Raw genomic sequence first — 23,862 nt, forward strand, 5'->3', positions numbered from 1 at the left:
CACCACAACTACTGAGCCTGAGCCCTAGAACCCAAGAGCCACAACTACTGAAGCCCGCGCGCCTAGAGCCCGCGCTCCACAACAAGAGAAGCCCACGCACCACAAAAAAGAGTAGCCCCTGCTCGCCGCAACTAGAGAAAGACTGCTCGCAGCAACGAAGACCCAACACAGCCAGAAATAAATAAATTAATTAATTAAAAAAAAATTTTAATTAAAAAAAAGGAAAAGAAAAATTCCCTGCACATAGATGCATCTAAACACATGGTGACTAAATCATCCGCAGGACTGCTGCCGTTTCACAGCTCACCGTGAAAGGTGTGGAAGGGAAAGCAATCCTACACACCAGGCCTCATGACCACTGAGCGGATTTTATTTTCGAACGCAAGAATGCAGAAAGACACCGAAAGGTTAATCTTTAAACTGAGCTCTCAGTGGCGAGGTGACTCTCGTCCTGAAGAGGGCTGAGGCATCCTGAACTTCGAGAGCTCCAGGTCTAGGTCCAAGAAGGTGTACGTGCTATAGTCATGATGCTGGAGATTCTTGTAGGTGGTGTTGTCAAATGGCTCAGCGAGGGTGGCGGCCGGAGGGGACTCTGCGGGGGAAACACAGCACCGGTGAGGACCCCCGACAGGGAGGGAGCTTCTGAGTGAGTCAGCACACACTCACACACACACCCTCACACACACTCGCCTACCAAGCATTCTACATGAACCCTTCCTGAATGCACTGTCTACTTAGAAAAGCCCATAAAGCAAGTGTCTTCAAAAGCAAAATAAAGAAAGTAGCTGAAAATTTATACTAAAACATATAGCCTCAATAATGTAAGAAATGGAATAGTTTTTACAACGTGTCTTAACATCTTAACTTTGTATACCTCTAGACTTGAAAATGCCAAGAACAGTTACGGAGGGACTTTCAGGTCATTTAAAGATGCAGAAAAAAAGCAGATCTATTAAAAATTTGTCTCTAATAGAAATAAACCGTTCACAGAAGAGAAATTTAAAAGCAGAAACTAAGTGAGCCTTTTAAGTCTCTAAATGCAAGAAAATTAGATAAAGCCCGGCGGTTTTAATAATAATGACACAGTTAAGGGGAACTGGAAATGAGATGTGTAGTTTCTGTAGTTTTAACTTTTTTTGAAGAAGTTGTTGGTATACTTTAGATTCACAGACTAAGAAATACTTAGCCTTATTTCTCTAAGTGGAAAAAAGAATTAAAATCCACACACCTACACAATTGGTGATCTTAGAACTAAGAGTGTGGATGAAGCAAAGGACATCCGGCTCCCCTGCAACGTGACACGCGACACGATGGAGGCACAGCGAAGCGGGCCTGGGGTGACGGGCTCAGGCTGGTTAAGTTCTTACTGACCCTAAACCACTGCCGCGGGGAGCCTCGCCACTCCTACTCATGCGGCACAAAAAATGACGACAGTTTTCCACTATTTGGATTCATACCCGAAGTTCTGGTTTTCATTTTTTGGTTGTACTAAAATAAATGATGTCTTATTTAAAGAAGTGACATCTTTCCAGTCTCAACAAGCAGAGTATCTTCAATGTGGTGCAGGGACATCCCGAGCAGATGCACTCTCACAGCCCGGGTGGGGAAGGTGCTGACTGGAGGAAACGGGGGTTTGGAGAACTCTTGTCCAACACCAATCCCCCTGGAGGGCAAGGAGCCAGGCAGCTGGGCTGGGAGAGCTACGAAGTCGGCCCCCCTGTAGACGCTGCCCTTGCCAGTGAGCCGCACTCCTGGGCAGCGTCTTTAGCCTCCGAAGGGCAAAGAGAATATCGGAAAAACAACACAACCATGAAAAAGTAGGGTCAAATTGTTTTCAAAAAGATTGCGGTCCGAAAACCCCCAATTCTCTATGTTATCATCCTGAAGGTTTTACAAATTTACAGCAGAATGACTAACACAGCAGCATCAGGAAAGTGGTTCTTGACGGCTGGGGAAGTCTGGCAGGCGCTGGCGCTTCGCATATTTAAGAAAGAGGGAGAAGATGGAGAGGGAGGAAAACACATAAATCCTGTCAACATGGTGCAACCAGTAAGTATAATTACAGGTAATGTAAATTAGGCAAGGGGGAGGCTTTAAAAAGAAGACAGCCAACAGGAAGGAGTGGGGTTTGTCAGTGATGCGTTTTCAAGAGCCACAGATCCTAAAACAGGAGACGTGCTTTACCGTTTTGCCATGATCCACCGAAAGCACACTGCATTTTATGAAGTTCAAAGCGCAAGAAAATGGTAAAATAATAGGAATAAAGTTTCCCTTTAAAAATTTAGGGTAGCAAAAAAGCCCTTCATAAAAATCCAATACAGAAAAACAAAGCAGCCCGTTGTGCTTTTTAGGAGCAGGAACTGTCTAGTGTACATTAGACTCGTGCATTTCATGGCTGCCTTCATGTCACGGCTTTCTCCCTAAAGTGCGATTTTCCCTTAGGCACGCTGAAAGCAACAGCCTGTCTGGCTCACCTGAAGACCATCACTACAAGCGTAACTATCGCTCCTCACCTGTGGGAGTTAATAGGCCAGCCCCCCTCCACTCAGTGACATGCTCTGCAGGTTCAAGAAGTGAACACTTAAACACCCTCAAAAGTTAAGGGTGATGATGGTAAATTGCCTATTTTCACAAGTTATGCTGGTTAAGGGACAGTCCAAGAGTGCCAAGGGCATACTCTTCCACTGTGATATAAATTTTAAACGTTTCAGGAATTTTTATCCATAATTAACATATATCCCTCAGCTTCTCTGAGACAGTGCTATAGGCCATGTTCCTATTACAGAATCTGATCAAGCGTAACGCTTCTTCAGATCACACAGCTCTTCAGAGTCTCACCCACCACCACGGGACAAGAAGAGCTCCCAGCCACAAGTCAAGGTATACCCTGTGTGCCGTCCTGGCCTTCCACCTGAGTTGCTGAGTCTTCGATGATTCCGCCCTTCTCCTCAAGCTTTAGTACTGCTGTCTTTCCATCAAAAACGTCTTTATTGTGAACAGGGACTGGCTTCACATTTTTCACTGGTAATTGATCTTCCAAAATCTCTTCCTTAGCCTTCGAGATCCCTTCTGCTACTTGCTTTCCCAGATTTTCTTTTTTGAACAGGGAAAGAGCCACCTCCCCATCAGGTTCTGGTACTTGTTTTTCCAAAAGCCTTTCTTTGGTCTCAGGAGTCGCTGGCAGCCGTCTTCCTGCTCTGGTTTCTGCAGACTGAGTGGGCGCTGGGCTGCCCTTCGGTTGCGGTTGCGTGGATAATCCTGATTTCCGGTCAGATAAGGGTTTTTTAACTTCAAGTGGCTTCTGGCTTTCTTTATCTATTTCATTTGACGTAGATACTTTCTGCCATTGTTTTTCCTTTACATCTTGCTCCATAAACTTTTCACCTGCGTGTGACTTGGGTGCTGTGGTTTTTGGTTTGGGGCCTTTTCTGTCCTCTGATGGTTGACTGGAGCCCCCTTTCTTCTTTGCCTGGTGGGGCCTCTGTGCAGAGACGAGGTCCGGATGCGGCCGCTGTGATACACTCTTCTCTTGTGCAGATATTTCAATTGGGGGGGCCCCATCTGCAGAGGAATGGGAGGCCTCTGCTACGGGAAACCCTCCTCTGCGTTTGCTCTTTGCCTGAGGACCCGCTTCTGAGCTGTCACCCTCCTCGTCAGACTCCGAATCAGAGCTGGACGAAGATGAAGACGAAGATGAATCATCTGTCCCTTTCCTGCTCTGCTGGGTTCCTTCTGAATCAGAACCCTGTTTTCTGAATGGAGGTGCAACTTTCTGAGGAAACTCTACCAAAGTCTTTCTTGGCAAAAACTTCAGAACCCCTTGGTCTGTGAGCGGCATGCTGGCATCGCGGTTAGGGCCAGCTAGCACCCTGCCTTGGTTCACAACTGGTGGGGAAGAAGTGGGTGAAGGTACGTTTTTAGACAATGCATCTGCTGTTGGGGTGGCTAGCTGCTGGCCCCTCTCCTTTGGTTCCACTACATCTAGGAAATGGCATAAAGAGGAAGATTATTTTTAATATTTAGTAAAACAGTGAAAATTCACCAAGGCCACAGACATTTCATTACATATCCCCTTGTTATTGATAATATCTTCAACATAATCATCTTAGGAACTGTTCCGTCGAAACCCACTCTTAAGTGAAAAAGGCAAGCCACACAAGTCAGAGAACAGTAAAAAAAAGTAGATGTTTTTCTTGGTAGCTGAAACTTTTTAAGATGGGATTTTTACCAATAGAAGTAACAACCTTGTCTCCATTTTTCGCAGCGAGAGCTTCTGGATGGTAATTATTTTTTAAGCTACTATTTCATCTAAATTTAAGATAAACTATAATATAAAGATATTTTCAGATGATGAAGTTTTAGAAATGTATCATTTCTTAAATCCCTAAAAAAATTGGTGCACCTCAAATATTTAAAAAAATTACCCGTACTGTATGAACTTGAACTTTCTTTTTTTTTTGCGGTACGCGGGCCTCTCACTGTTGTGGCCTCTCCCGTTGTGTTGCACAGGCTCCAGACGCACAGGCTCAGCGGCCATGGCTCACGGGGCCCAGCCGCTCCGTGGCATGTGGGATCTTCCCGGACCGGGGCACGAACCCGTGTCCCCTGCATCGGCAGGCAGACTCTCAACCACTGAGCCACCAGGGAAGCCTTGAACTTGAACTTTCTGAATACAACAGCAAAGCAGAAGTAGAGACAGTAGCCTGGTTTGGGTCTGGGGTGAGCATATGCATGAGTTTAAGAGTGGGAGATCAGACGGAGGGGATAATGTGATTCAAATGAAGGTGCCCTGAGGATGAAAAGTCCTGCAAAATCATATCATTTGGGTATTTCTTCTGCCAAGGAAAAGTATTACAAGACCAGAAAAGTCTAAAATAATTTAGTATCATATATATCATTGGAAACAATGAGTTTTAAGCTGTTACAAAAAGGTGCTGATATAAAAGTCTTTGACTTTGTAGAGTCAGTTACAAAAGAAAATGAAAGCCCACCACAGTACATTCATGAGAGCTCATTTCATTCAATTTTCTCAGGTGCTAAATCTTTTTTAACCATACAGATTAGAAGAAAAATACAGGACAAGTTTTTATAAATTAAAATTACTTTTCAAGTCTAAAGCAAAACTTTAAAAAATATATTTCAGATGAGCAAACTCTAAATGCATTCCTTACTTTCAAGTCTAGGAGTCTACTTTATACTAAAAAGTATATTACTTCTTTAAAGTGGAAAAAAATAATGTATTTCTAACTTTATACCATCTTACTGGTATCCCAAAAAGCTAATTGTTTTCTGAGCTCAGGAACTCTCTCTCTCTCTCTCTCTCTCTATATATATATAAAACAGAATGATAGAAAATGGTCAAAGAAAACTGAGGAATAACCAGAAATAATCGGAAATGGGCCAGAGCGAGGTTAATGGGCTGTGTAAGAGGATATGACTGAACAGCTGGAGCAGTGGGTTACTGTTTAAAAACCATCACCGCGTCACCTCCACACCCCCACCCCCTCCGCCACGCCCTGTCTGGTCCTGTGGCCGTGTGCCACCCCAGAATCTGCATTCTGACCGCAGGAGCAGAACAGAGTTCCAGGATCGTGTTAAACATAAAACCACGGCAAAGGCAGGCACGTGCACTTGAACTCTCTCTCTCTGTCTTCCTAAACCATACCTGATATGGCCCAGAAATTCCTATAAGCGATGGGTAACACAGGCTGGTCTCCAAACCCTGCTGGCCTGCTCACTTGTATCATTAATCCACTTTTATGCTGAGCATGAATTTTCCAAGGGTGAAAAATTAACTTAAAATAAGGCTTATTTTAGATAGGCTGCTATCTAATTATTATGCCTCAATCTTCTAAAATTTATTGTGGAGATTTTTTAAAATGTTAATAAGTTATTAAAATGTTAGAGTTTGATTTATCACCTACTGAAAACAGAAAGAAAATTTCAAATGATATATTTTGTTTGAAAAAGGAAACTTCTGTCTTATTTAATGTTATAAGAACATTAATGTTCTTATTAACATTAACATATAATGTTAATAAGAACATAATGTTTTAAAGTATCTTTTATTCAGGCTTAGTTATTGGGACAATTCCATGGAAAGGCTAATAGAATAAACCACAGTAGCACATTTGCTTTTTATTAAGAGCCAACCTCTGACCTGCTGCAGCACAGGCCCAGCGTCCTCTGTGACTCAGCAGGAAGCCTGCCACGATGATCTGTAGCTGCCACCAGTGACCTCTGTGCCAAAGTGCCAGTGTGGACACCACGCCTGCATTCAACAGTGCAGGATGTCACCTGGAGACACAACCATTGGGTACAGGAACAATGGCTCTCACTTTGAATATAAGTATGACTTTACCTGTTTGTTTTCATGAAACCTCTTGTTTCTAGAGGCTGGATGCCTGCATACTCTGAAAACGTTTTAGTTTCAGTGTGACTTTCCTTGAAAGATAAATATACAAAAACACAAAGCTACTTAAATAAGACTAGCCATGGAGACACCACTCCCAGCACAAGAGGGGGGCTTTCGGGGACGGTTTCGAACCCTCAGAGACCATCAAAACCCACGTAAATAAAGGTCTACAAACACTAGTGACAGCGCAGAGACAGGAGTTCTCTTACTGCTTCTCTATCTCCTCTCAATTTGAATTTCCTGAATTTCTTTTCTGCTCATTGAAAAGCAAGGGAGGGCATGACGTTCAACTTTTTAGTAGTCCCCTACTGAAAGTAAAAATGACTTTGGTGTTTGAAACAGATCAGCAGCCTTACAATACCGCCACATCTTGTCAGTGGGTCACAAAACTAATTTCAGAAACAAAGCACATTCAGAAACAAAGGTGCATTTCAACAAGATGAGAAAGAATACAGTTATTCAAATTCTATATGGTAACTAAAACCTCTTTTTACATGTTTTTTACTATTAAAAAAAGTGGTTTTTTTTGGTTTTGGTTTTAATGAACATGTGAGTACTGAGACTTTTTTCAGAGGCAAGACAGCACATTGCTTATAGATATGGGCTGTGGGGCCTTACTGCCTGGGCTCAGACTGGGCTCCACTACCGACATCTGTGTGACCGTGGGCAGCTCAGGAGTCCCCCGCCCACTTTCTCATCTATAAGCCAGCGATACTAATGGTACCTCCTCACAGGGTGTGGAGGGGAGATACAGAGTGCTTAAAACAGTGCCTAGCAATGCTGGTTAGAATTAAATACATCAAACCCCTATTTCCGGAGATTCCTCATTTCTCAAACTGGAATAGGGACTTGAAGTAGATAATTAACTTTGGCTTCTTGACAGAGTCTTTAAAAAGCGACATAGGAGTTATCCAGTCAATGGTTTATTACTGATTATTGCAAAATTCAGCCTAGTGATGGAATTCACCAGAACATCAAAGCTGGCAAGCCAGGCAGCTGTGCAGGGGAGGCACCCACTTGGAGACCCGGATTCTGATGTCTGTGCTCGCCGTGCTGGCAGCTCCCCTCAGGAAGGAAGCGTGGGCTACGATGAGCTGGCGCCCCAGGTGGAACAATGGAGAGCGTGTTCACCCCAGATGCAGATCCCCAGATTAGATGTGAACCCAAGGGTGAGCGCTCAGGGCCCCGTCTGCATGTAGGAAACTTTCCCTAGAGCTTCCAAAACCACCCACAGTGGCAATGCGCTGGCGGGCCAAAGCACTTCTGTATCTTACACTCACCGATCACTGACACTTCGGGAGAAATACTGAGGCCTGCACATGTTGACTTAGAAGCATCATTTCTTTTTTCTTCATGGAGGGATTGTAATTTTTTTAAAATTCTGAGATACAAACGTAATGTGCACTAAAGGCGGCGTAGCTCTAAAAACTGTCCTCCCACCTGACAGCACATACACATGACACGCCGGTCATCAGCCTCACATCGACCAGGCCAAGACTGGCGCGCTGATCCCGCTCAGCACGGAGGAGCTCCGAGGGCGGCAGGGCCTGCCACGCCCAGAGGCAGAAGCTACATGAGCCAAGGCCAACTCCCAGCTCAGTGTTCCCTTCTTGTAACCGCACCCCAAACCGCCACAGGATGAAGTATTCCATTTCTACTCAGATATAGAAGCACGTTTGTAAAAAGGGGGATCTTTGGAAAAAAGAAGAGTCCTTATGTTTAAGATACCTGTTTAAAAACGTACAGATTAAAATGAAAACAGAATACTGGCTTTAAAAACACAGCAGGGGGCTTCCCTGGTGGCACAGTGGTTGAGAATCCGCCTGCCAGTGCAGGGGACACGGGTTTGAGCCCTGGTCCGGAAGGAGCCCACATGCTGAGAAGCAATTAAGCCCATGCGCCACAACTGCTGAGCCTGCGCTCTAGAACCCGCGTGCCACAACTACCGAGCCTGCACGCCTAGAGCCCGTGCTCCGCAACAGGAGAGGCCCGCGGTGAGAGGCCCGCGCACCACAACAAAGAGCGGCCCCCACTCGCTGCAGCTGGAGAGGGCCTGCGCACAGCAACGAAGACCCAACACAGCCACAAATAAATAAGTAAATAAATCTGTAAAAACAAACAGCAGGTACAGGACAGAAAACAACAACGTTCCTGTTGAATTCGGATGGGGGCACATAGACACCACAGGGAGGGTACATCTCCTCGGCGTGGATGGATGGCGTGTGAAAGGTAGTGGGTGGCTGGCTCTCTCAACAGCGCGCGGACGTTTTATAAGCTGCCCATGTCTCCATGGGCAGATGAAGGGGGACTAAACAAAAGTGTCTACACACTTTTCAAGCACTCAAACTGAGGAAATGATATTTTAATGAAAATAAGACAAATTCAAATTATCATTCTAAACCCCATACAGTCAAAGATTTATAAAGAGACTGTATATATCATATGTATATATTAAGAGTTAACTAGGGTTTCATCAGTTAAGACTAAACGCAAATGGACCTGGATTATAAACAGGTTTATACTGCTGCATTTCCTGGTTTCCTCCTATGAGGATATACTACATTGGATTCAGGGGAAAAAGTCAAAACTGGTGATAAAAGTCAAAATGACTGCGGAAAGAGCTGGAAGCAGATTCGAATCATGCTTCACCAAAGTGAGTCATAATGGAAAACGGTGCCTGCTCCTAAGTCTCTCTCCACAGTCATAAAAGGATGCCTGCAATCCTGGGCTATGGCCAAGCAAAGCCTGGGAAACTACAGATAAGTCCCAGAGACACTGAAAAGTCACAATCAGGGAAGAAAAAAAAGGTGGGGTTCAAAGCTACTTCACGGGAGTATGGGATCGGTATTAGGGCCACCTAAATGCCACAGAGCCTGCATACTCTGCATCCACTGCTATCCGTGGAGTCTGGCATTTAGAAAATACAGAGAGAACAGTTCAGGGCTAATCGTTGAGTTCAGCCTTAACAGAGTTAACTGTTATGTTACTGATGTGTTTGGTCTAAAGCCTGTTCTAGATCCTGTGTCTGATTATAACCGGGACACTGCTAGAAACGAAGAGTCCAATTATGAAGCTAGTAAACGCCTTTTCCCGCTTGGGAAGCTCACTGATTTACTCTGTATTCTGTCTCCCTTAGGACGACCACTAAAATCTTACTTTTTGGTGGACTTTGCTTCTTGGGATTCGGTGGCAACCCCTTTTCATTCTTTCCTGACTCTGCAGAGAGAGAAACTGTAGAAGCAAGTCCTCGAAACACTCCTGCTTCTAGGAGCACAGTCTGACAAAAGAATGACACAAATACGAATAGTTTAGAGTAATACCGCTTTTAACAGCTATTACGACATGAATACTATGTATTATTATGACATATAAATGCTTTGCATATATATAGCATATTTCTAACGGTTATTACAATTCTCTTAATCTATGTGTATTATGGAAATTTGGAAAAATACAAAACAAGCTGCAAGAAAAAAACACCTGAGTTCAAGGACAGTCACTATTAACATTTGGGTATTTCTCCAACCAGACTTTCTCCTGAGCATACCGTTTTGCACTCTCCATTACCTATCAACCTACAAAATACTGAATCTTTTCATAAAATGTTTTCCTGTACTTAGAATATAAAGGAGAAGCACTATCTAGCCACGAAAAATAATGTAGATGAATAATAGTTGCTTCAAAACTACCTACCATATATCATAAGTGGAAAACATTTTATAGAGCGTTAATTCACTCAGCATACACTTACTAAGGCCTGCTATGTGCTGGGCACTGTTCCAGATGCTGGACACAGAACAGAGGTGCCTACAGTCCACATATGAGAGTGAAACATTTGCTCCTTATTATGGTTATGACGTCAGCACGTGTGTATATGTATACATGAAAGCTAAAAAAAAATGAACTGGGACTAGATATGCAGAGGTAAATAGTGGCCTCTCTGACAACAGATCTCCCCTCCAACCATCTGTACTTTATTTTGCCACGAATAGTTCCTGCTTTTGTAATAAAAGCCCCTTTTAATTTTAAAGATAGTGAAGGTGACTTCGCTTTTCCTATATGGAGAAAGAAAGCCCTTCTTTCTTCCTTTTTTTTTTCACAGATGAGGTAACCTAAGCTGGCTTCACATGGCTGCCTCGTAAGTTACCGGGTCAACCAGGTGCCTGAAAGTGCCCTCATTTCCTCGCGGGTTAAATAAGCAGTAGAGACACTGTCCTCAAGGGCTCGGACAGGGCTCGGCGCGGGGCACCAGCGGCCCCCACGCCTGTCGGAGGCCCGGACCGCACACCGGAGGTTCCCGGTGATCCAGGACCAGAGGGAGCGGTGGCCGCGGTCGCCGGGACCCTCGCCGCTCCCCAGGCCCGGCCCCCGACCCGGCATCCTCTCCTCGGCCCGGGAACTGGGGTTAGCGGCGTCCCCGGACGGCTGGAGGTGACCGTCAGGGCCGCGGCCCTCGCCCCGCCCTCCGCGGGCTCCCGGGCGGCGGCCCGGCCCCCCTTTACCTTCAGCCCCCCGGCTAGTCCTTGCCGCAGCAGAAGCGAGGCCGCCATGGCCATGACGGGGGCGCGGGCCGGGGGACAGGCCGGGCGGGAGAAGGTCACACCTAACAAGACGCGGCCGCAGCGCGCTCTCTGCTCCCTGAGGGCCCGCCCCCTAGGATGAAGGCGCCAATCACAGGCAGGGACGGGGAGAGGCGGGGCTCCGGCTGCTGCGCGCGCACTACCGCCGAGGTCGTGCGCGCGCACCCTGGCGGCCTCTAGCTTCCCCGCGCTGCGCCTCGAGGCCACGCCCCCGGGAAGAGCCACCAATCACTGGCGGGTGGGGCCCGCGGACCCGGACGGCTCGGAGGCCTGGGCGCTGGGTCACCGAAGTAGTCCTTGTGGGTGCCGTTTCCTGTCCTCCGGCCGGAGTGGTCACCTGTGGTCACCCTGCAGGGCAGCCTCAGGTGGGACCGTGGGCGCTCTTTTAGCCTGTGACCGCACTAGTCCCGGAGCCAAGCAGATCAGAAGTGCAAGCTTTAATTTACTTGAGTTTATAACTTGCGGTGCAGACTCCCCCCAAGTTAGACATAGACATGGAGTAGGTGTAGTTAGTTATTGGCTTCCTTCTCCCGCATTGATCGTGCCTTCACTCCCCACTCCTGCCCATGTCCGGTGCCGGGAAGCATTCCAAAAAAGAGGAGCATACCCACGCCTCAACTCCACCCGGGAGAGGCCCCCCCACCTTGGCTGAGGCTGAAGACTCATACAAGTGCCAGGTGAATGGCAAAACAGATACCCCATGAAACCGTGCCCCATAGGGTTAAAAAAAAAGCATCCCCATAGGATTAACAGAAACTGGTGACTAACAGAAATACTTGAGCTTGTCTGACAGAATAGCAGCTAGAGGAACAGCTTGCTAAAAACTCTGCTTTTAACCTGCCTTCACCGACCAAGCTCACCTTAATTACTTTTGACTCCTTAGTCGCCCCTATAGATAACACCTCTGACCTATGGGTCACTATAGTAATGGAGGCTTTAGTGGTTTTGCAGGAACTTGGGGTGGGCTCCTGTCCAGTTCAAGCCGGCTAAGACTGGTTGGGATCACCAGCCCTAAAACTGGGCCCGTGCCAGGTGTCGGACGAATGACCTTTTGAGATCAGAGGGTGGAAAACACCACCCTCAGATCATGCTAATCAGGAGAAGCAGATGTCACCGTGAGTGATTTTAGTGCTTTTCTAGATATTGGGCTCATAAAATCTCCTGAAAATCTCTAACTATCTGAAGACCTGTTCTGCCAGTTTTCCCAGAGCACAGAGGGCCTCATTCCTGATCTCCACCCTGAGCTCCTTTCAGGGGGGGTTGAAGGTCAGTGGCTGCAGTGGTGGGTGACCTCATCTTTGTGGAGGCAGGTGGCAAGTGACAATTTGTAGTTGGCTCCAGCACCTAAGCCTGGGGTTAGCAGGACCTCCTTGGAAGCTGCTGCAGTCAGGTGGGGAGGTTAAGGCAGGCCTACACGACATTTGGCCCCAAGGAACAGAAGCAACAGAGCCAAGTGCAAGAGGCAAATAGGAAATAGAAAAATCAAGCAGAGGCCAGAGAAAGGGCCAGTGGTTTCACAGGTATTTGTGGAGAGGGGATTATATCTTATTTCACAATCAGCTGGAAAAGTGTGGGCTAGATTTTGCTGACAGCGGGGGTTGTTCCTCAGTTGTTAATTCTCTGCCCTAGTCGTTCTGCAGGCACCTTCACCTCTGCCTGAAGTTCTAGCAAGTGCTGATCCAGCGTTTTTAGGCAAAACCTCAAAAACTTGTGTTTGTCTATATTCCTTAATGAATCACATAAAATTCTATCTAAACTATTAGGAATCCACCACCCACCCAACCAAGGGTGAATTAAACTTCTTTTTAAGATAACTAGATAACTTGGGCATCACTTGGACCCAGTGATGGGTCCTGAACTCAGAGGTGTTTGGGCCAAAGAGGAAAATAAACATACTCAGCTATCACACCTTCCATATGCATGACCTTGCTCTGCATCCTGGGCTAATATGTACATACTTTGTAAGCCCCAAAGGAAATGTATTCTGGCATTATCCTATGTAAATAAGTATGATTTAATTATGTCTTAAATTAAGATTTTTTTTAAAACAAAGCTTTCAATAGCAGCGTAGTTTTTAAATTTATTTTTATTGGAGTATAGTTAATTTACAGTGTTGTGTTAGTCTCAGGTGTACAGCAAAATGATTCAGTTATATATATATATTTTTTTTTCAGAGTCTTTTCCCATACAGATTATTACAAAATATTGAGTATAGTTCCCTGTGCTATACAGTAGATCCTTGTTGTTTATTTTATATATAGTAGTGTGTATATAATAACGGTGTAGTTTTAAACTGTTGTTTAGAATGACCATACATAGTATGCCTTACTAAGTTAGTAAGATAATTTTCTTTTTAATAATAGAATAAAAAAACCAGGTTGCTCAGCAAACAGGAAAAGTAAATTTAAAAGCTTTTATATAAAGAAAAAATAAGAAAATAAAGTTGAAGTTATGCTGGATGTACATAAAACTGTGTTTTAAAACATATGTAATGACTTCTATTTCTGGCAGTATGTGGCCACGAGACGTAATGAAAAACCCTCGGGTTACAAAACATGTAGCAATGCTGGGTACAATATTACAAGCATGATTTCAAACGACCAGTTCCGTTCTCACGCCAGTTCTGTTTTCCGTGGTCTCTGCTGGCTCCTATTCATGATTGCTGTGCAGTGATGGACTGGAAGCTCGTGTTTCTGGGCTCTTCTCTGTGGGAATTCCCAAGTTCTGGGTTGAACGTGCATTCCTCCAGAGTGGATTTGGGTTTTGCCATACCCTTCTTAGTGCTGCCTGTCTTGGTCTAGTGTGATCATGTTTTTCACAGTCTGGAGTGTCCTGGACCACAGGAAGTGTGTGTCTCCAGGGGCCAAAAAACAGAAGCCAGAAACTACAAGAAGCCAGCACTGCCCTGGGAGCACTTGCTGATCTCAGTAAGCCAAAGCGTTGGTTTAACTGACATCAGAAGAGGAGACAAGACTTTGGCCCTGAGGGCACTTGGGAGTGGGCTGGAGAGCACCAGAGGAAGCCCTTGCAGAGCTCCCCTCAGCGACAGGGTGAACCTGGGCAAAGCCACCCGCTAGCAAAAAATCTGCAAAGAAAGTCCACAGGAAATGTGTCTATCTCAGGTGGGGATAAATATCTCAAGGCCTATTCTCTCTTGAGTCTGGGGTTAAAACATACACATGCCTCCCATGGTTCAGGACATGCCAAGCTCTAAAATTAAAATTTCTCTTTAGCAAAAGATACCATAAAAAGTGAAATGACAAGCCACAACCAGGAAATCATTTAACTCGTGAGGAATTGGTATCTAAAATACATAAAGTGTTTCCTACTTATTAACAAGAAGGACAAGCCACCCAAAAGAATCAGGTAGGGGCTACCTCTGGAGGGGATTTGGGAGACTGGAGTGAGGTCTACATGGAAGGGAGCCTTGGGGCTTCAGTTCTATTTGTAATGGTTAGTTCTTAAGGTATATTGGGGGTACATGAGCGCTTGCTCTCTTATGTGCATGGTTTTGATTCGTAAGAAATATTTCATAATGCATTTTGATGAGTTAAAAAAAACCGCAAATGTTTTGTTTCATTTGGTACTTCAAAGTTATATGATCGTTTTCTTTTCCTTTTTATTTTTTTACTTTTTGGCCATGCCATGAATCATGTGGGATCTTAGTTCCAGAATCAGGGATCCAACCCGTGTACATGGAAGGGAGCCTTGGGGCTTCAGTTCTATTTGTAATGGTTAGTTCTTAAGGTATATTGGGGGTACATGAGCGCTTGCTCTCTTATGTGCATGGTTTTGATTCGTAAGAAATATTTCATAATGCATTTTGATGAGTTAAAAAAAACCGCAAATGTTTTGTTTCATTTGGTACTTCAAAGTTATATGATCGTTTTCTTTTCCTTTTTATTTTTTTACTTTTTGGCCATGCCATGAATCATGTGGGATCTTAGTTCCAGAATCAGGGATCCAACCCGTGCCCCCTGCAGTGGAAGCACAGAGTCTTAACCACTGGGCCACCAGGGAAGTCCTGATATGATCGTTTTAGATGCCCACTGGTTCATGGAAAAGATGTAGATTCCAATGATACTACTAGAAAGTCTGTCTTCTTGTACACTGACATGATGACTAGGCTTATCCAGCAAGGTCCTGTGTATATGAATTCTGCATATATAACCATGCTCTAACTCATTCTAGATGGACCAACCGGAATAAAACGTGCATCCAGCTTGGAAGATCTGCTTTCACGTTTCTCCCACCTCACCAAGTGGCTGTTACTGGAGACTTTCCAACCCTCTGATGGACAAAGGTCGCTACCAACTAAGCGAGAAGCTGAGTGCTGCCACTCAGAACTTAGTTGTTATAATACCAGTGTCCTCGAGGTGAAAACATGTGTCGTAGTAGCCTGCGAGGGCTGCTGTAACAAAGGACCGCAAACTGGGTGGCTTAAAACAACAGAAATTTATTGTCTCACAGTTCTTCCTGGAGGTTGGAGTCCTAGATCAAGGTGTCAGCAGGGCCACGCCCCCCCTGAGATCCTGCGTAGAACCCTTCCTTGCCTCTTCCTAGCTGTGGTGGGCAGCAGTCCTTGCTGTCCCTAGGTTTCTGCTGCATCATTCCAGTCTCTGCTTCTGTCTTCACAAGGTGTACTCCTTGTGTGTCTTCACTGAGTCGTCCTCTGTGCGTGTCTGTGTGTCTAAATTTCCCCCTATTATAAGGACACCGGCCATATTGGATTAGGGCCCACCCTAATGACCTCATTATAACTTGATTACCTCTGTAAGGACCCTCTCTCCAAATAGGGTCATATTCTGAGGTCCTGGGGGTTAGGGCTTCCATATATCTTCAATATGTCTGGAGGAAACACAATTCAACCCATAACATGTGTCAAAACCACACCAAATGGGAGATTATGAGTGACTTTATTTTTTTTAACGGAAAAAAATTTTACACTTTATTGAGATACAATTGACAAAACATTGTGTAAGTTTAAGGTGAATAATGTAATGATTTGACCTATGTACAGTTGACCCTTGAACAACAGGGTTTGAACTGCATGGGTCCACTTATACCTGTGTTTTTTTCAATACATATAGTATCTGTATTTTTCTTTTACAGATCTATACATTAACTAAGTGTAGGGAAAAGTTTGTGTTCGATTAGCAATCTCGATATGCAGAATCAAAAGAACTGGGGTTTGAGTCCTGATTCGGAACAAACTGCGTCAGCTTCCTGCCCTCTGAGGCAGAGATAGCAGTGCATGCATTTCGACTGCACAGGGGGTTGGCGCCCCAACCCCTGAGTTGGTCAAGGGTCAAGTGTATATATTGCAAATTATTACCACAGTAAGGTGAGTTAACACTCCCCTCGCCTCACATAGGTATAATTTTTGTGTGTATGGTGTGAACTTTTCAAGATCTACTCTATTAAATTTCCAGCATACAATCCAGTATTCCTAACTATGGTCACGTTGTACATTACATGCCCACTATTTATTCATCTTATACCTGGAGGTTTGTAGCCTTTGACCTCCTTCACCCATTTTTCCCCTGATTCCCCACTCCAACCCCTGCCCCTGCCGACTGCCAATCTGCTCGGTTTCTATGAGTTCGGTTTTTTTAAGCCGCATTTAAATAAGATTATACAGTATTCGTCTTTTTCTGTCTGTCTTATTTCACACAGAATCATGCCCTCTAGGTTCATCCATGTTGTTGCAATGGTGCAGGGACAGGATTTACTTCTTTCTTATGGCTGAATTATATATACATATATATATGTGTATATATATATATATATATGTAACGTTTTCTTTTTTCTTCTCTTTTCCGTAAAATTTTTATTTTATTTTTTATTGAGATATAGTTGACATATAACACTGTATTAGTTCCAGGTGTACAACATAATGATTCAATATTTGTATACATTGTGAAATGATGACCACAGTAAGTCTAGGTAACATTCATTACCACACATAGTTGCAAATTTTTTTTCTTGTGATGAGGACTTTCAAGATCTATTCTCTTAACTTTAAAAAAAATTAATTAATTTACTTATTTTTGGCTGCATTGGGTCTTCGCTGCCGCGCGCGGGCTTCTCATTGCGGTGGCTTCTCTTGTTCTGGAGCGCGGGGTCTAGGTGCGTGGGCTCGGTAGTTGTGGGTCTCGGGCTTAGCTGCTCCGCGGCAGGTGGGATCTTCCCGGACCAGGGCTCGAACCCGTGTACCCTGTATTGGCAGGCGGATTCTTAACCCCTGCGCCACCAGGGAAGCCCCTTCAGTTAGATTTGATTAAAATTAAAAAGGTAGATGTTATCATGAAATTTGATGAAAAAAAACGAGGAAAATAAGTCTTGTTGGCACAAGTACTATAAGAATTCAAAGTACGAGGCAAGTGATTTATCAACTCAAAAAGTTCAAAATGCTTAAGTTTTGTTTACATCTGACGGTCAAGTACAGATCTTTAAGTTTTCATTTATACCTGCTCTCCGTCTTTTGATACAATGCAGGATTCCTCTTAAGTCTTTATTAGTTTTCCTCCAAATAACAAATAATAAAGACTTAAGAGGAATACTGCAACTCCAAAAAAATTGTAGTTATTTCTCAAGGTTGTAACCTATAAGATGAAAGTAGTGAGGCTTCAAGGTCAGTTTAAATACGCACATTACAGTTAATTGTATCTGTTAGAATGTGTGTTACAGAACATTTAAAACGATGTAAACCATGATTGTAAAGAAAGTTAAATTTGCCTGCAAGCCTGCTGATGACTGGCCGCCCCTTTCTAGGATCTCTGTGGTCTTCGTATTGTCATCCCACCCAGAAGAGAAACTGTAAATTCACCTGCAGGCCTGAAAAATACCCCAGACCATGATTATGGACTTTCACTGTACCGGCTAGGTTAGCTGAATAGAAACGATGTTTATAGCCGATTCATCTTCAGAAACACTGTGGAGCCTCCTGCTTCCTCTGGTTACTGCCCAGCGTCAATCCCTCCTCGGAAGCTTCCTTGCGAGGATCTCATGGGCGTCTCTGGCTTAGCTCCTGCCCCTTCTCCCCACCCCCCAACCCCCCCGCCCCCAGCCCTCTGTGTTCTCTGTTCTGTGATACAGACTCTCTTCCATCTTCTGCCTCCATGAAAGCCCCTTTTACCTCATTGCCTTAAAGGAAGCCCAGCTTTTCCCAAGCATTCTGCTTTTTTAAAAAAATATTTATTTTATTTTTGGCTGCATCGGGTCTTAGCTGCGGCACGCGGATTCTTCGTTGGGATCTTTGTTGCGGCACGGGGGATCCTCCATTGCGGCATGTTGGATCCTCCTGCAGCGCGTGGGCTCCTCATTGTGGCGCGTGGGCTTAGTTGCTCCGCGGCATGTGGGATCTTTGTTTCCCGACCAGGGATCGAACCTGAGTCCCCTGCATTGGAAGGCTGATTCTTAACCACTGGACCAGCAGGGAAGTCTCCCAAGCATTCTGCTTTAAGTCTGGGTGTAAATTCATCCTTGAATCAAACCGGAGGTGGGGTTTGGGTCAGGCAGAGTTTCCATGCCTCATGCCTATCATAATTCCTCTTATGCAAAAATAGCTGATCTTTTAAGACCGCCAATTAGTTGTTCCATTTATTTACTAAGCAAATATTGAGCACTGACTTCATGCCAGGTTTTGTGGTGCAAGCTGGGGCATCGATCGGCATCAGTCCCTGCCTTCATGGCATTTGTAGTCTGGAGACAGACATTAAACAATTATCACGGTGCTGTGGACGCAAATAATGGAAAGGCAGGAGAGGCTTCCCTGATTAAGTGATACTCCACTGTGATGAAACTGGGTGACTGGAATTAACTAGGGACATAGACAGGGTGTGGGGAGAACATTTCAGGTGGAAAGAATAGAACGCGCTAAGGTCCTGTGGTTAGTAGGACCATTGTTCCAGTGAACGGAAGGGTAGTCACGGCTAGAGCACTGAGACTGAAGCGGGCCTGGTAGGGAAGGAGGCTGCAGAGTCGTTAGCAGGCAGACCACACTTGGTCTCATAGTGGAAGATTAGGATTTGGTTTCTGTACTGAGAACAATGAGAAGCCACTTGTTGATTTTAAGCAGGGAATTGGAACTGTGTTCTGAAAAGGTCCCTCTGGCTTTAGTGTGGAAACTGCATGGGTGTGTGTGTGCGGCGGGGAGGCAAGGGTGGATGTGACACCAGCAAGCAGCGGGACCCCTGTGGGCTGTGTCGTGGCGGAGGCCACGGAGATGGAGAGAAGGGGCGTCCAGGAGGATTTATGAGATTAGATGAACAGTGTGGAATATGGGGGCGGACAGTCCCGAGAAATCATTCCCGCATAACTGGTGCCTGGTGACGCCACTCCATGAGCATAAGAACACAGGAAAAGAGCCCTATCTCGGGTTGAAAAATAGCAGTTCAGAGGCTTTGCGTTTCGGGCGCGTCTGGCTTATCTTCCCTCAGCTCTGAGCCCACCTCAGACACCGCGTCCTCGACCTGGAGGCAAACTCAGACCCTCTCACTTTTTGAAGGACCGAGTAGGTACCAGGACGGCCAAGTCGCCCAGCCACGGCGTGAGAATGATCCAGAACTGGCCCTATTGCAGTCTGGAGGAAGAGACGAACACTAAACAAGCAAGTGTATTCCATCCGGACGAACGCGATCAGCAACCGGCCCCAAGCCACCAGAGGCGCGAAGGCCAGCTTGCGAGTTGAAGGGAGATTGCACCTTCTGCGCATGCCCGGGGCTGGCGCGTTCGCGGGGCCAGCCCGGATGACGTCTCCTCGCGGCGTCTACGTCTGACGTCACTTTTCGGCGCTGGCAGGAAGAGGCGCTAGGCGGCGCACGTGGGTGGCTGCGCGGCGGGCTGGCACATGGCGGGTCCTGCAGGGCTGGCGCTGTGCGGGCATGCGCTGGTGGTGCGGGGCGGCAGCCGGTTGCTGGCCACCTCCACTTCGAGCAGGTGAGGGGTCTGGGCCTGGAGCAGGAGCCAAGGCTGCGGTCGCGCGTCGGGGCTTTGAGACCCCGGCTCTCCCGCACAGCCGGGGTTGCACCCGCCTTGGGGTGACCCCGGGGAGCCCCGCTGCTACCTGTGAGCTCTCCGTTGCCACCTGGGCCCGGCCGCGTGCCTGCGCCGCGGAATGTCCTCTCTCCGCGCCTTTCTCCCAAGACCCGCCCAGGGGTCCCCTAGCCGCCTGCCCAGGGCCCCGCGCCCTCCGCCGTGGGTCTGCGGCGCTCTTTGAGGGTTCGGCGCGGGACACTTCCGGGCTCTGCGGGGTCCGGGGGACGCTGGTCAGACCTTCTCTGGAGAGAGTGGCGGAAGGCAGCCCTTGGTTTCCCTTGGGGAGAGGGCTTTACTCCCGGGGACCAAGTTCGGCGCACTCCCTCTCTCCCCTCCCTCTTCCTGCGTAGGTGCCTGTTTCCTCCTCCCAGACCACATCCCTCGACCCCGCCCTACTTGCCCTTCGGGGCTAGAGGGTTTTATCTGACACCTTCTCGCTCAGGGGGTACTCCAGAGCCACTGCGCGCACCTCCCTAGTTGCCCATTACAAGGTCCTGCTTTTGCTTTCCCTAATTTCACGCCCCTTCCTTATCGTTCCCGGGATTTTCAAATCAGTAAATGTTTGCTGATCGAATAGTCTTGACCCAGGAGCCTCTTGGATATTAGTAGTGGTCAGTTTCGACCCCTGTTTTCTTTCCCAGGGTAGTTTTGATTCTTCCATACTTGAAACAATGTGTCTGTCAAATGTAAAGATACTCTCTGTGTTCTTTGTTCAGTGTTTGGTTTCAGAGATCCAATAAGATGTTAAGTTAGATTTCACAGATTTATTCACAAACCTGTTGTCTGTCCCAGGTTATTTTGTTTTAGAGCCTCGGGGTATCTTAACACATGCCACAGTGAGAGATGGCTAAATTAGACTCCATCTGGTTGCTTCACTCCATACCTTTTGAGGAAATCTAGTGGCTGGCTGGCACAGTTTCTGGCTTGGAGGACTGTTTCTCTTCCTGCACTGCAGTGTTCCACGTGACAAGAGTTTGGCTGCAGTCACTTTAAAGGCTATAAATTTGCACGGTGTCTTCTCTGTGCCAGGCACTGGAGGGGGAGCTCAGGGTCTGATAGGGAAGGTGGGTGGCTTCTATGCTGGTAAATGCTTGGCAGCCATGGGAGCTTTTCTGGGGCAGATGAGACATTTTTCTAAACAAGTAATGGCGATTTTAAACTTGGGTGCAAAAGACCCTCTGAAAACTCAGTAACATCAGAATATAACTTCTTACACAGCCATCTTGCACTGATGTTCTGGTTATCAAAGAACGGTATATTACTTCCTGTTGAGTTTTTATCCTCATTTATTTCACTTAACTGACTTTTATGGACAGACCATATCAGTTATGTATGGCAAATATAAATAGGTTAAGCAAATAAAGCTCCTTAACTGTTCCCTGAAATATCTTATGGAGACAGTTTCTTGTGGATAAGACCCTTAGTGAGTATGCAAATATTTTTTTGATCCAGGTTAAAAAAAAAAAAAAGAAATGAGCATTATAATTAACGAAGTGCTTCCTTTAAAATGTTTTTGTTATTTTTTTCTTTAGTGATGATGACAGCCTCTTCATATATGATTGCAGTGCTGCAGAAAAGGAGGCACAAGAGCATAAAGGGTGAGATGGTAGGGGAGCCTCTTCAGGGCTGATGCATGGTTTGAATAATGGGACCGTTTAGTCTAAGGAGTAAGCTGTTGTCTTATTTGCTGAATTCTTCATTTCTGTTACTCGGCTGTGTGGATAAACCAGGGACCACCTCAGGAGAGAAATGTGGAACTACCTTTCAAATTCAGCATTAAGAATATTAGCACTTTTTAAAATACTTTAAATTCGTTTTTGTCAGTAATTAACTATTTTATTGGCACTTTGAAATAACAGGGCAATTTTAAATGCATTGAAAGCAGGTATATGAAATTAACTTCAGCTAATTGAAAGATAAAAGTAGAGTATGGTTTTAAAAAAAATTTTTATTGGAGTATAGTTGATTTACAATGTTGTGTTAGTTTCAGGTGTACAGCAAAGTGAATCAGCTATACATCTATATATATATCCACTCATTTTTAGATTCTTTTCCCATATAGGTCATTACAGAGTATTGAGTAGAGTTCCCTGCGCTATACAGTAGGTCCTTATCATCTATTTTATATATAGTAGTGTGTATATGTCAATCCCAATCTCCCAATTTATCCCTCTCCACCTTTCCCCCCTGGTAACCATAGGTTTGTTTTCAGAGTATGGTCATTCTGTATGGTGGTTTTCTTTAGAAGAATCGAGCTTGGGGCCCACTTTATTTTTCTTAATATGATTTGATCCCTGCCTCTAGTTGTAGATCAGTTCATGTCCTTGAGGGAGTGGGCCTCTGAGGGTCTTTGCAGCTCAGCCCTCGGGATTCTGGTGTGTATGCTGAGAGACTTTTGCTGTTTAATTAGCTTTACTCCTTAAAAATTAGAGTGGTCTTTAACCTCTCCGTGTCCCCTTAATATGTTTTATATCCTGGCTACATGAACCTCATCACATTTTCTACGTCCGATCGCGTTATAAACACACAGGGCTGGCCTGGAGGGCGCAGCCTTACTTGCTGAGGTAAGGCCTGACCTGTCCCCTCTCTTTCTCAGGGAGGACGGACAGCCCGTGGATAAGGGGAGTGACACGATTCTGGCGTCCACCTTCTCCACGTCTGGCAGCTATTTTGCTTTAACTGATGACAGTAAGCGTCTGATTCTTTTCCGTACAAAACCATGGCAATGTCTGAGTGTCAGGTATGAAATGCTAACATTGAATCATTACGATGTTGAACGCACGGCTTATGCTTGCATGCCAGTAACAATAGTGACAGTAGCGATAGTGTAAGAAGCTAACACAGAGCACCAGTTCTGTGCCCGGAGCTGTTTCGAGTGCTGTACTTGTGTTAACTGATTTAATTCTCATAACAGGCCCCTGAGTGGGGCGGGGCGGGGCGGGGCGGGGCGGGGCGGGGCGGGGCGGTGTTCTCACCCACACCGCTGCTCAGGAAACTTGGAAGCAGTTCCAGTTACTCAGCTCAGCTGGGCCCTGTCCTGGGCACTGGCTGCAGAGTCTGTGCCCCCGGCCACTGTGCCATCGTGCTCTCCAAACATTGTTTCTCCATTCTCGTGGTGGCAGAAACAGAGAATGCCAGCATGCCCTCTGGGAGTGTGTTGGGGGCTTCGTGTAAGTTAAGGCGCCTGGGCCACAGTTTTAACTTGATGAGTTTTTAAGTCGGTGCACTTACTTGAGTATCTCGAGGGCTGGGGGCTCAGCATTGATGGGAGATGATGTCTGTAACTCAGCAAGAACATAGCTGTCACTGGGCCTAGGTGTTTCCTCTTACCCAGCAAAGTCCTGTGCGTGCTCTTCCGACTTTTTAATTCTTCTCCTGCATCTCTCCTTCATTTCCTCAAAGGGAGGGGGCACTGCGGTTTTCTGAGTGCTCGCTTCCCGAGAGCCTCCTTGTCTTTGGAGAGGAGGTGGGTGATGCTGACAGTCGGCTGGGGACAGATGTAAATTTCCGTTGGCTTTGATACTCTCTTAACTTGCACCTCCTCTGTTTCCTTAGGAGGGTGCAGGCTGGCTTTATTTTCATTGTTCTTTGACACTGATGGAAACACCCCCAGGGGGCAGAGCCGGCCCTTCCCCTCCTCCGCGCCTCGCTGGCCGCGCCGCAGGGTTTCACTGCCCTTTCATGATCAGAGAGAAACGTGTGCGGTTATAATGTTCTAACTACTGAAGGGCCAAGGTCAAGGAATTTCCTGTTGTAGCAGACTCACACCTGTATTGGGACCTCTACACTTCTAAGATTTTTTTTTTTTTTTTTTTTTTTTTGGGGGGT

The 23,862-nt window shown here is 45.9% G+C and overlaps 2 protein-coding genes across 10 annotated transcripts in view; one reads left to right on the forward strand and one right to left on the reverse strand.

Annotated features, from left to right (window-relative positions):
- Positions 1 to 352: 352 nt before the first annotated feature.
- NDUFV3 (NADH:ubiquinone oxidoreductase subunit V3) lies at positions 353 to 11,065 on the reverse strand. Of its 2 annotated transcripts, XM_007111198.4 has the most exons (4): positions 10,918 to 11,065; positions 9,572 to 9,692; positions 2,887 to 3,981; positions 353 to 592 (listed from the first exon to the last, which is right to left on the reverse strand). In XM_007111198.4, the coding sequence occupies exons 1-4, from the start codon at positions 10,969 to 10,971 to the stop codon at positions 429 to 431; spliced, it is 1,434 nt and encodes a 477-aa protein (XP_007111260.1). In that variant the 5' UTR covers positions 10,972 to 11,065; the 3' UTR covers positions 353 to 428. The 2 variants fall into 2 exon arrangements, with proteins under 2 accessions (XP_007111260.1, XP_007111261.1); XM_007111199.3 differs by lacking the exon at positions 2,887 to 3,981 and having other exon boundaries at positions 10,918 to 11,061.
- A 7,578-nt stretch (positions 11,066 to 18,643) lies between these two features.
- WDR4 (WD repeat domain 4) overlaps positions 18,644 to 23,862 on the forward strand; it is a 33,948-nt gene continuing 28,729 nt past the window's right edge. For 3 of the 8 annotated variants that reach the window (XM_007111191.4, XM_055086439.1, XM_055086440.1), the window contains exons 1-3: positions 18,644 to 19,935; positions 21,567 to 21,632; positions 22,631 to 22,774. In XM_007111191.4, the coding sequence (XP_007111253.1) occupies positions 19,847 to 19,935; positions 21,567 to 21,632; positions 22,631 to 22,774 (299 nt within the window). In that variant the 5' untranslated portion in view covers positions 18,644 to 19,846. Of the gene's footprint in view, positions 19,936 to 21,566; positions 21,633 to 22,630; positions 22,775 to 23,862 lie in introns of those variants that run through there. The other 5 variants (XM_007111197.4, XM_007111193.4, XM_055086441.1 and 2 more) reach the window with 5 other exon arrangements.

Source organism: Physeter macrocephalus, chromosome 8 (genome assembly GCF_002837175.3).
Source record: "Physeter macrocephalus isolate SW-GA chromosome 8, ASM283717v5, whole genome shotgun sequence".
Taxonomy (NCBI): domain Eukaryota; kingdom Metazoa; phylum Chordata; class Mammalia; order Artiodactyla; family Physeteridae; genus Physeter; species Physeter macrocephalus.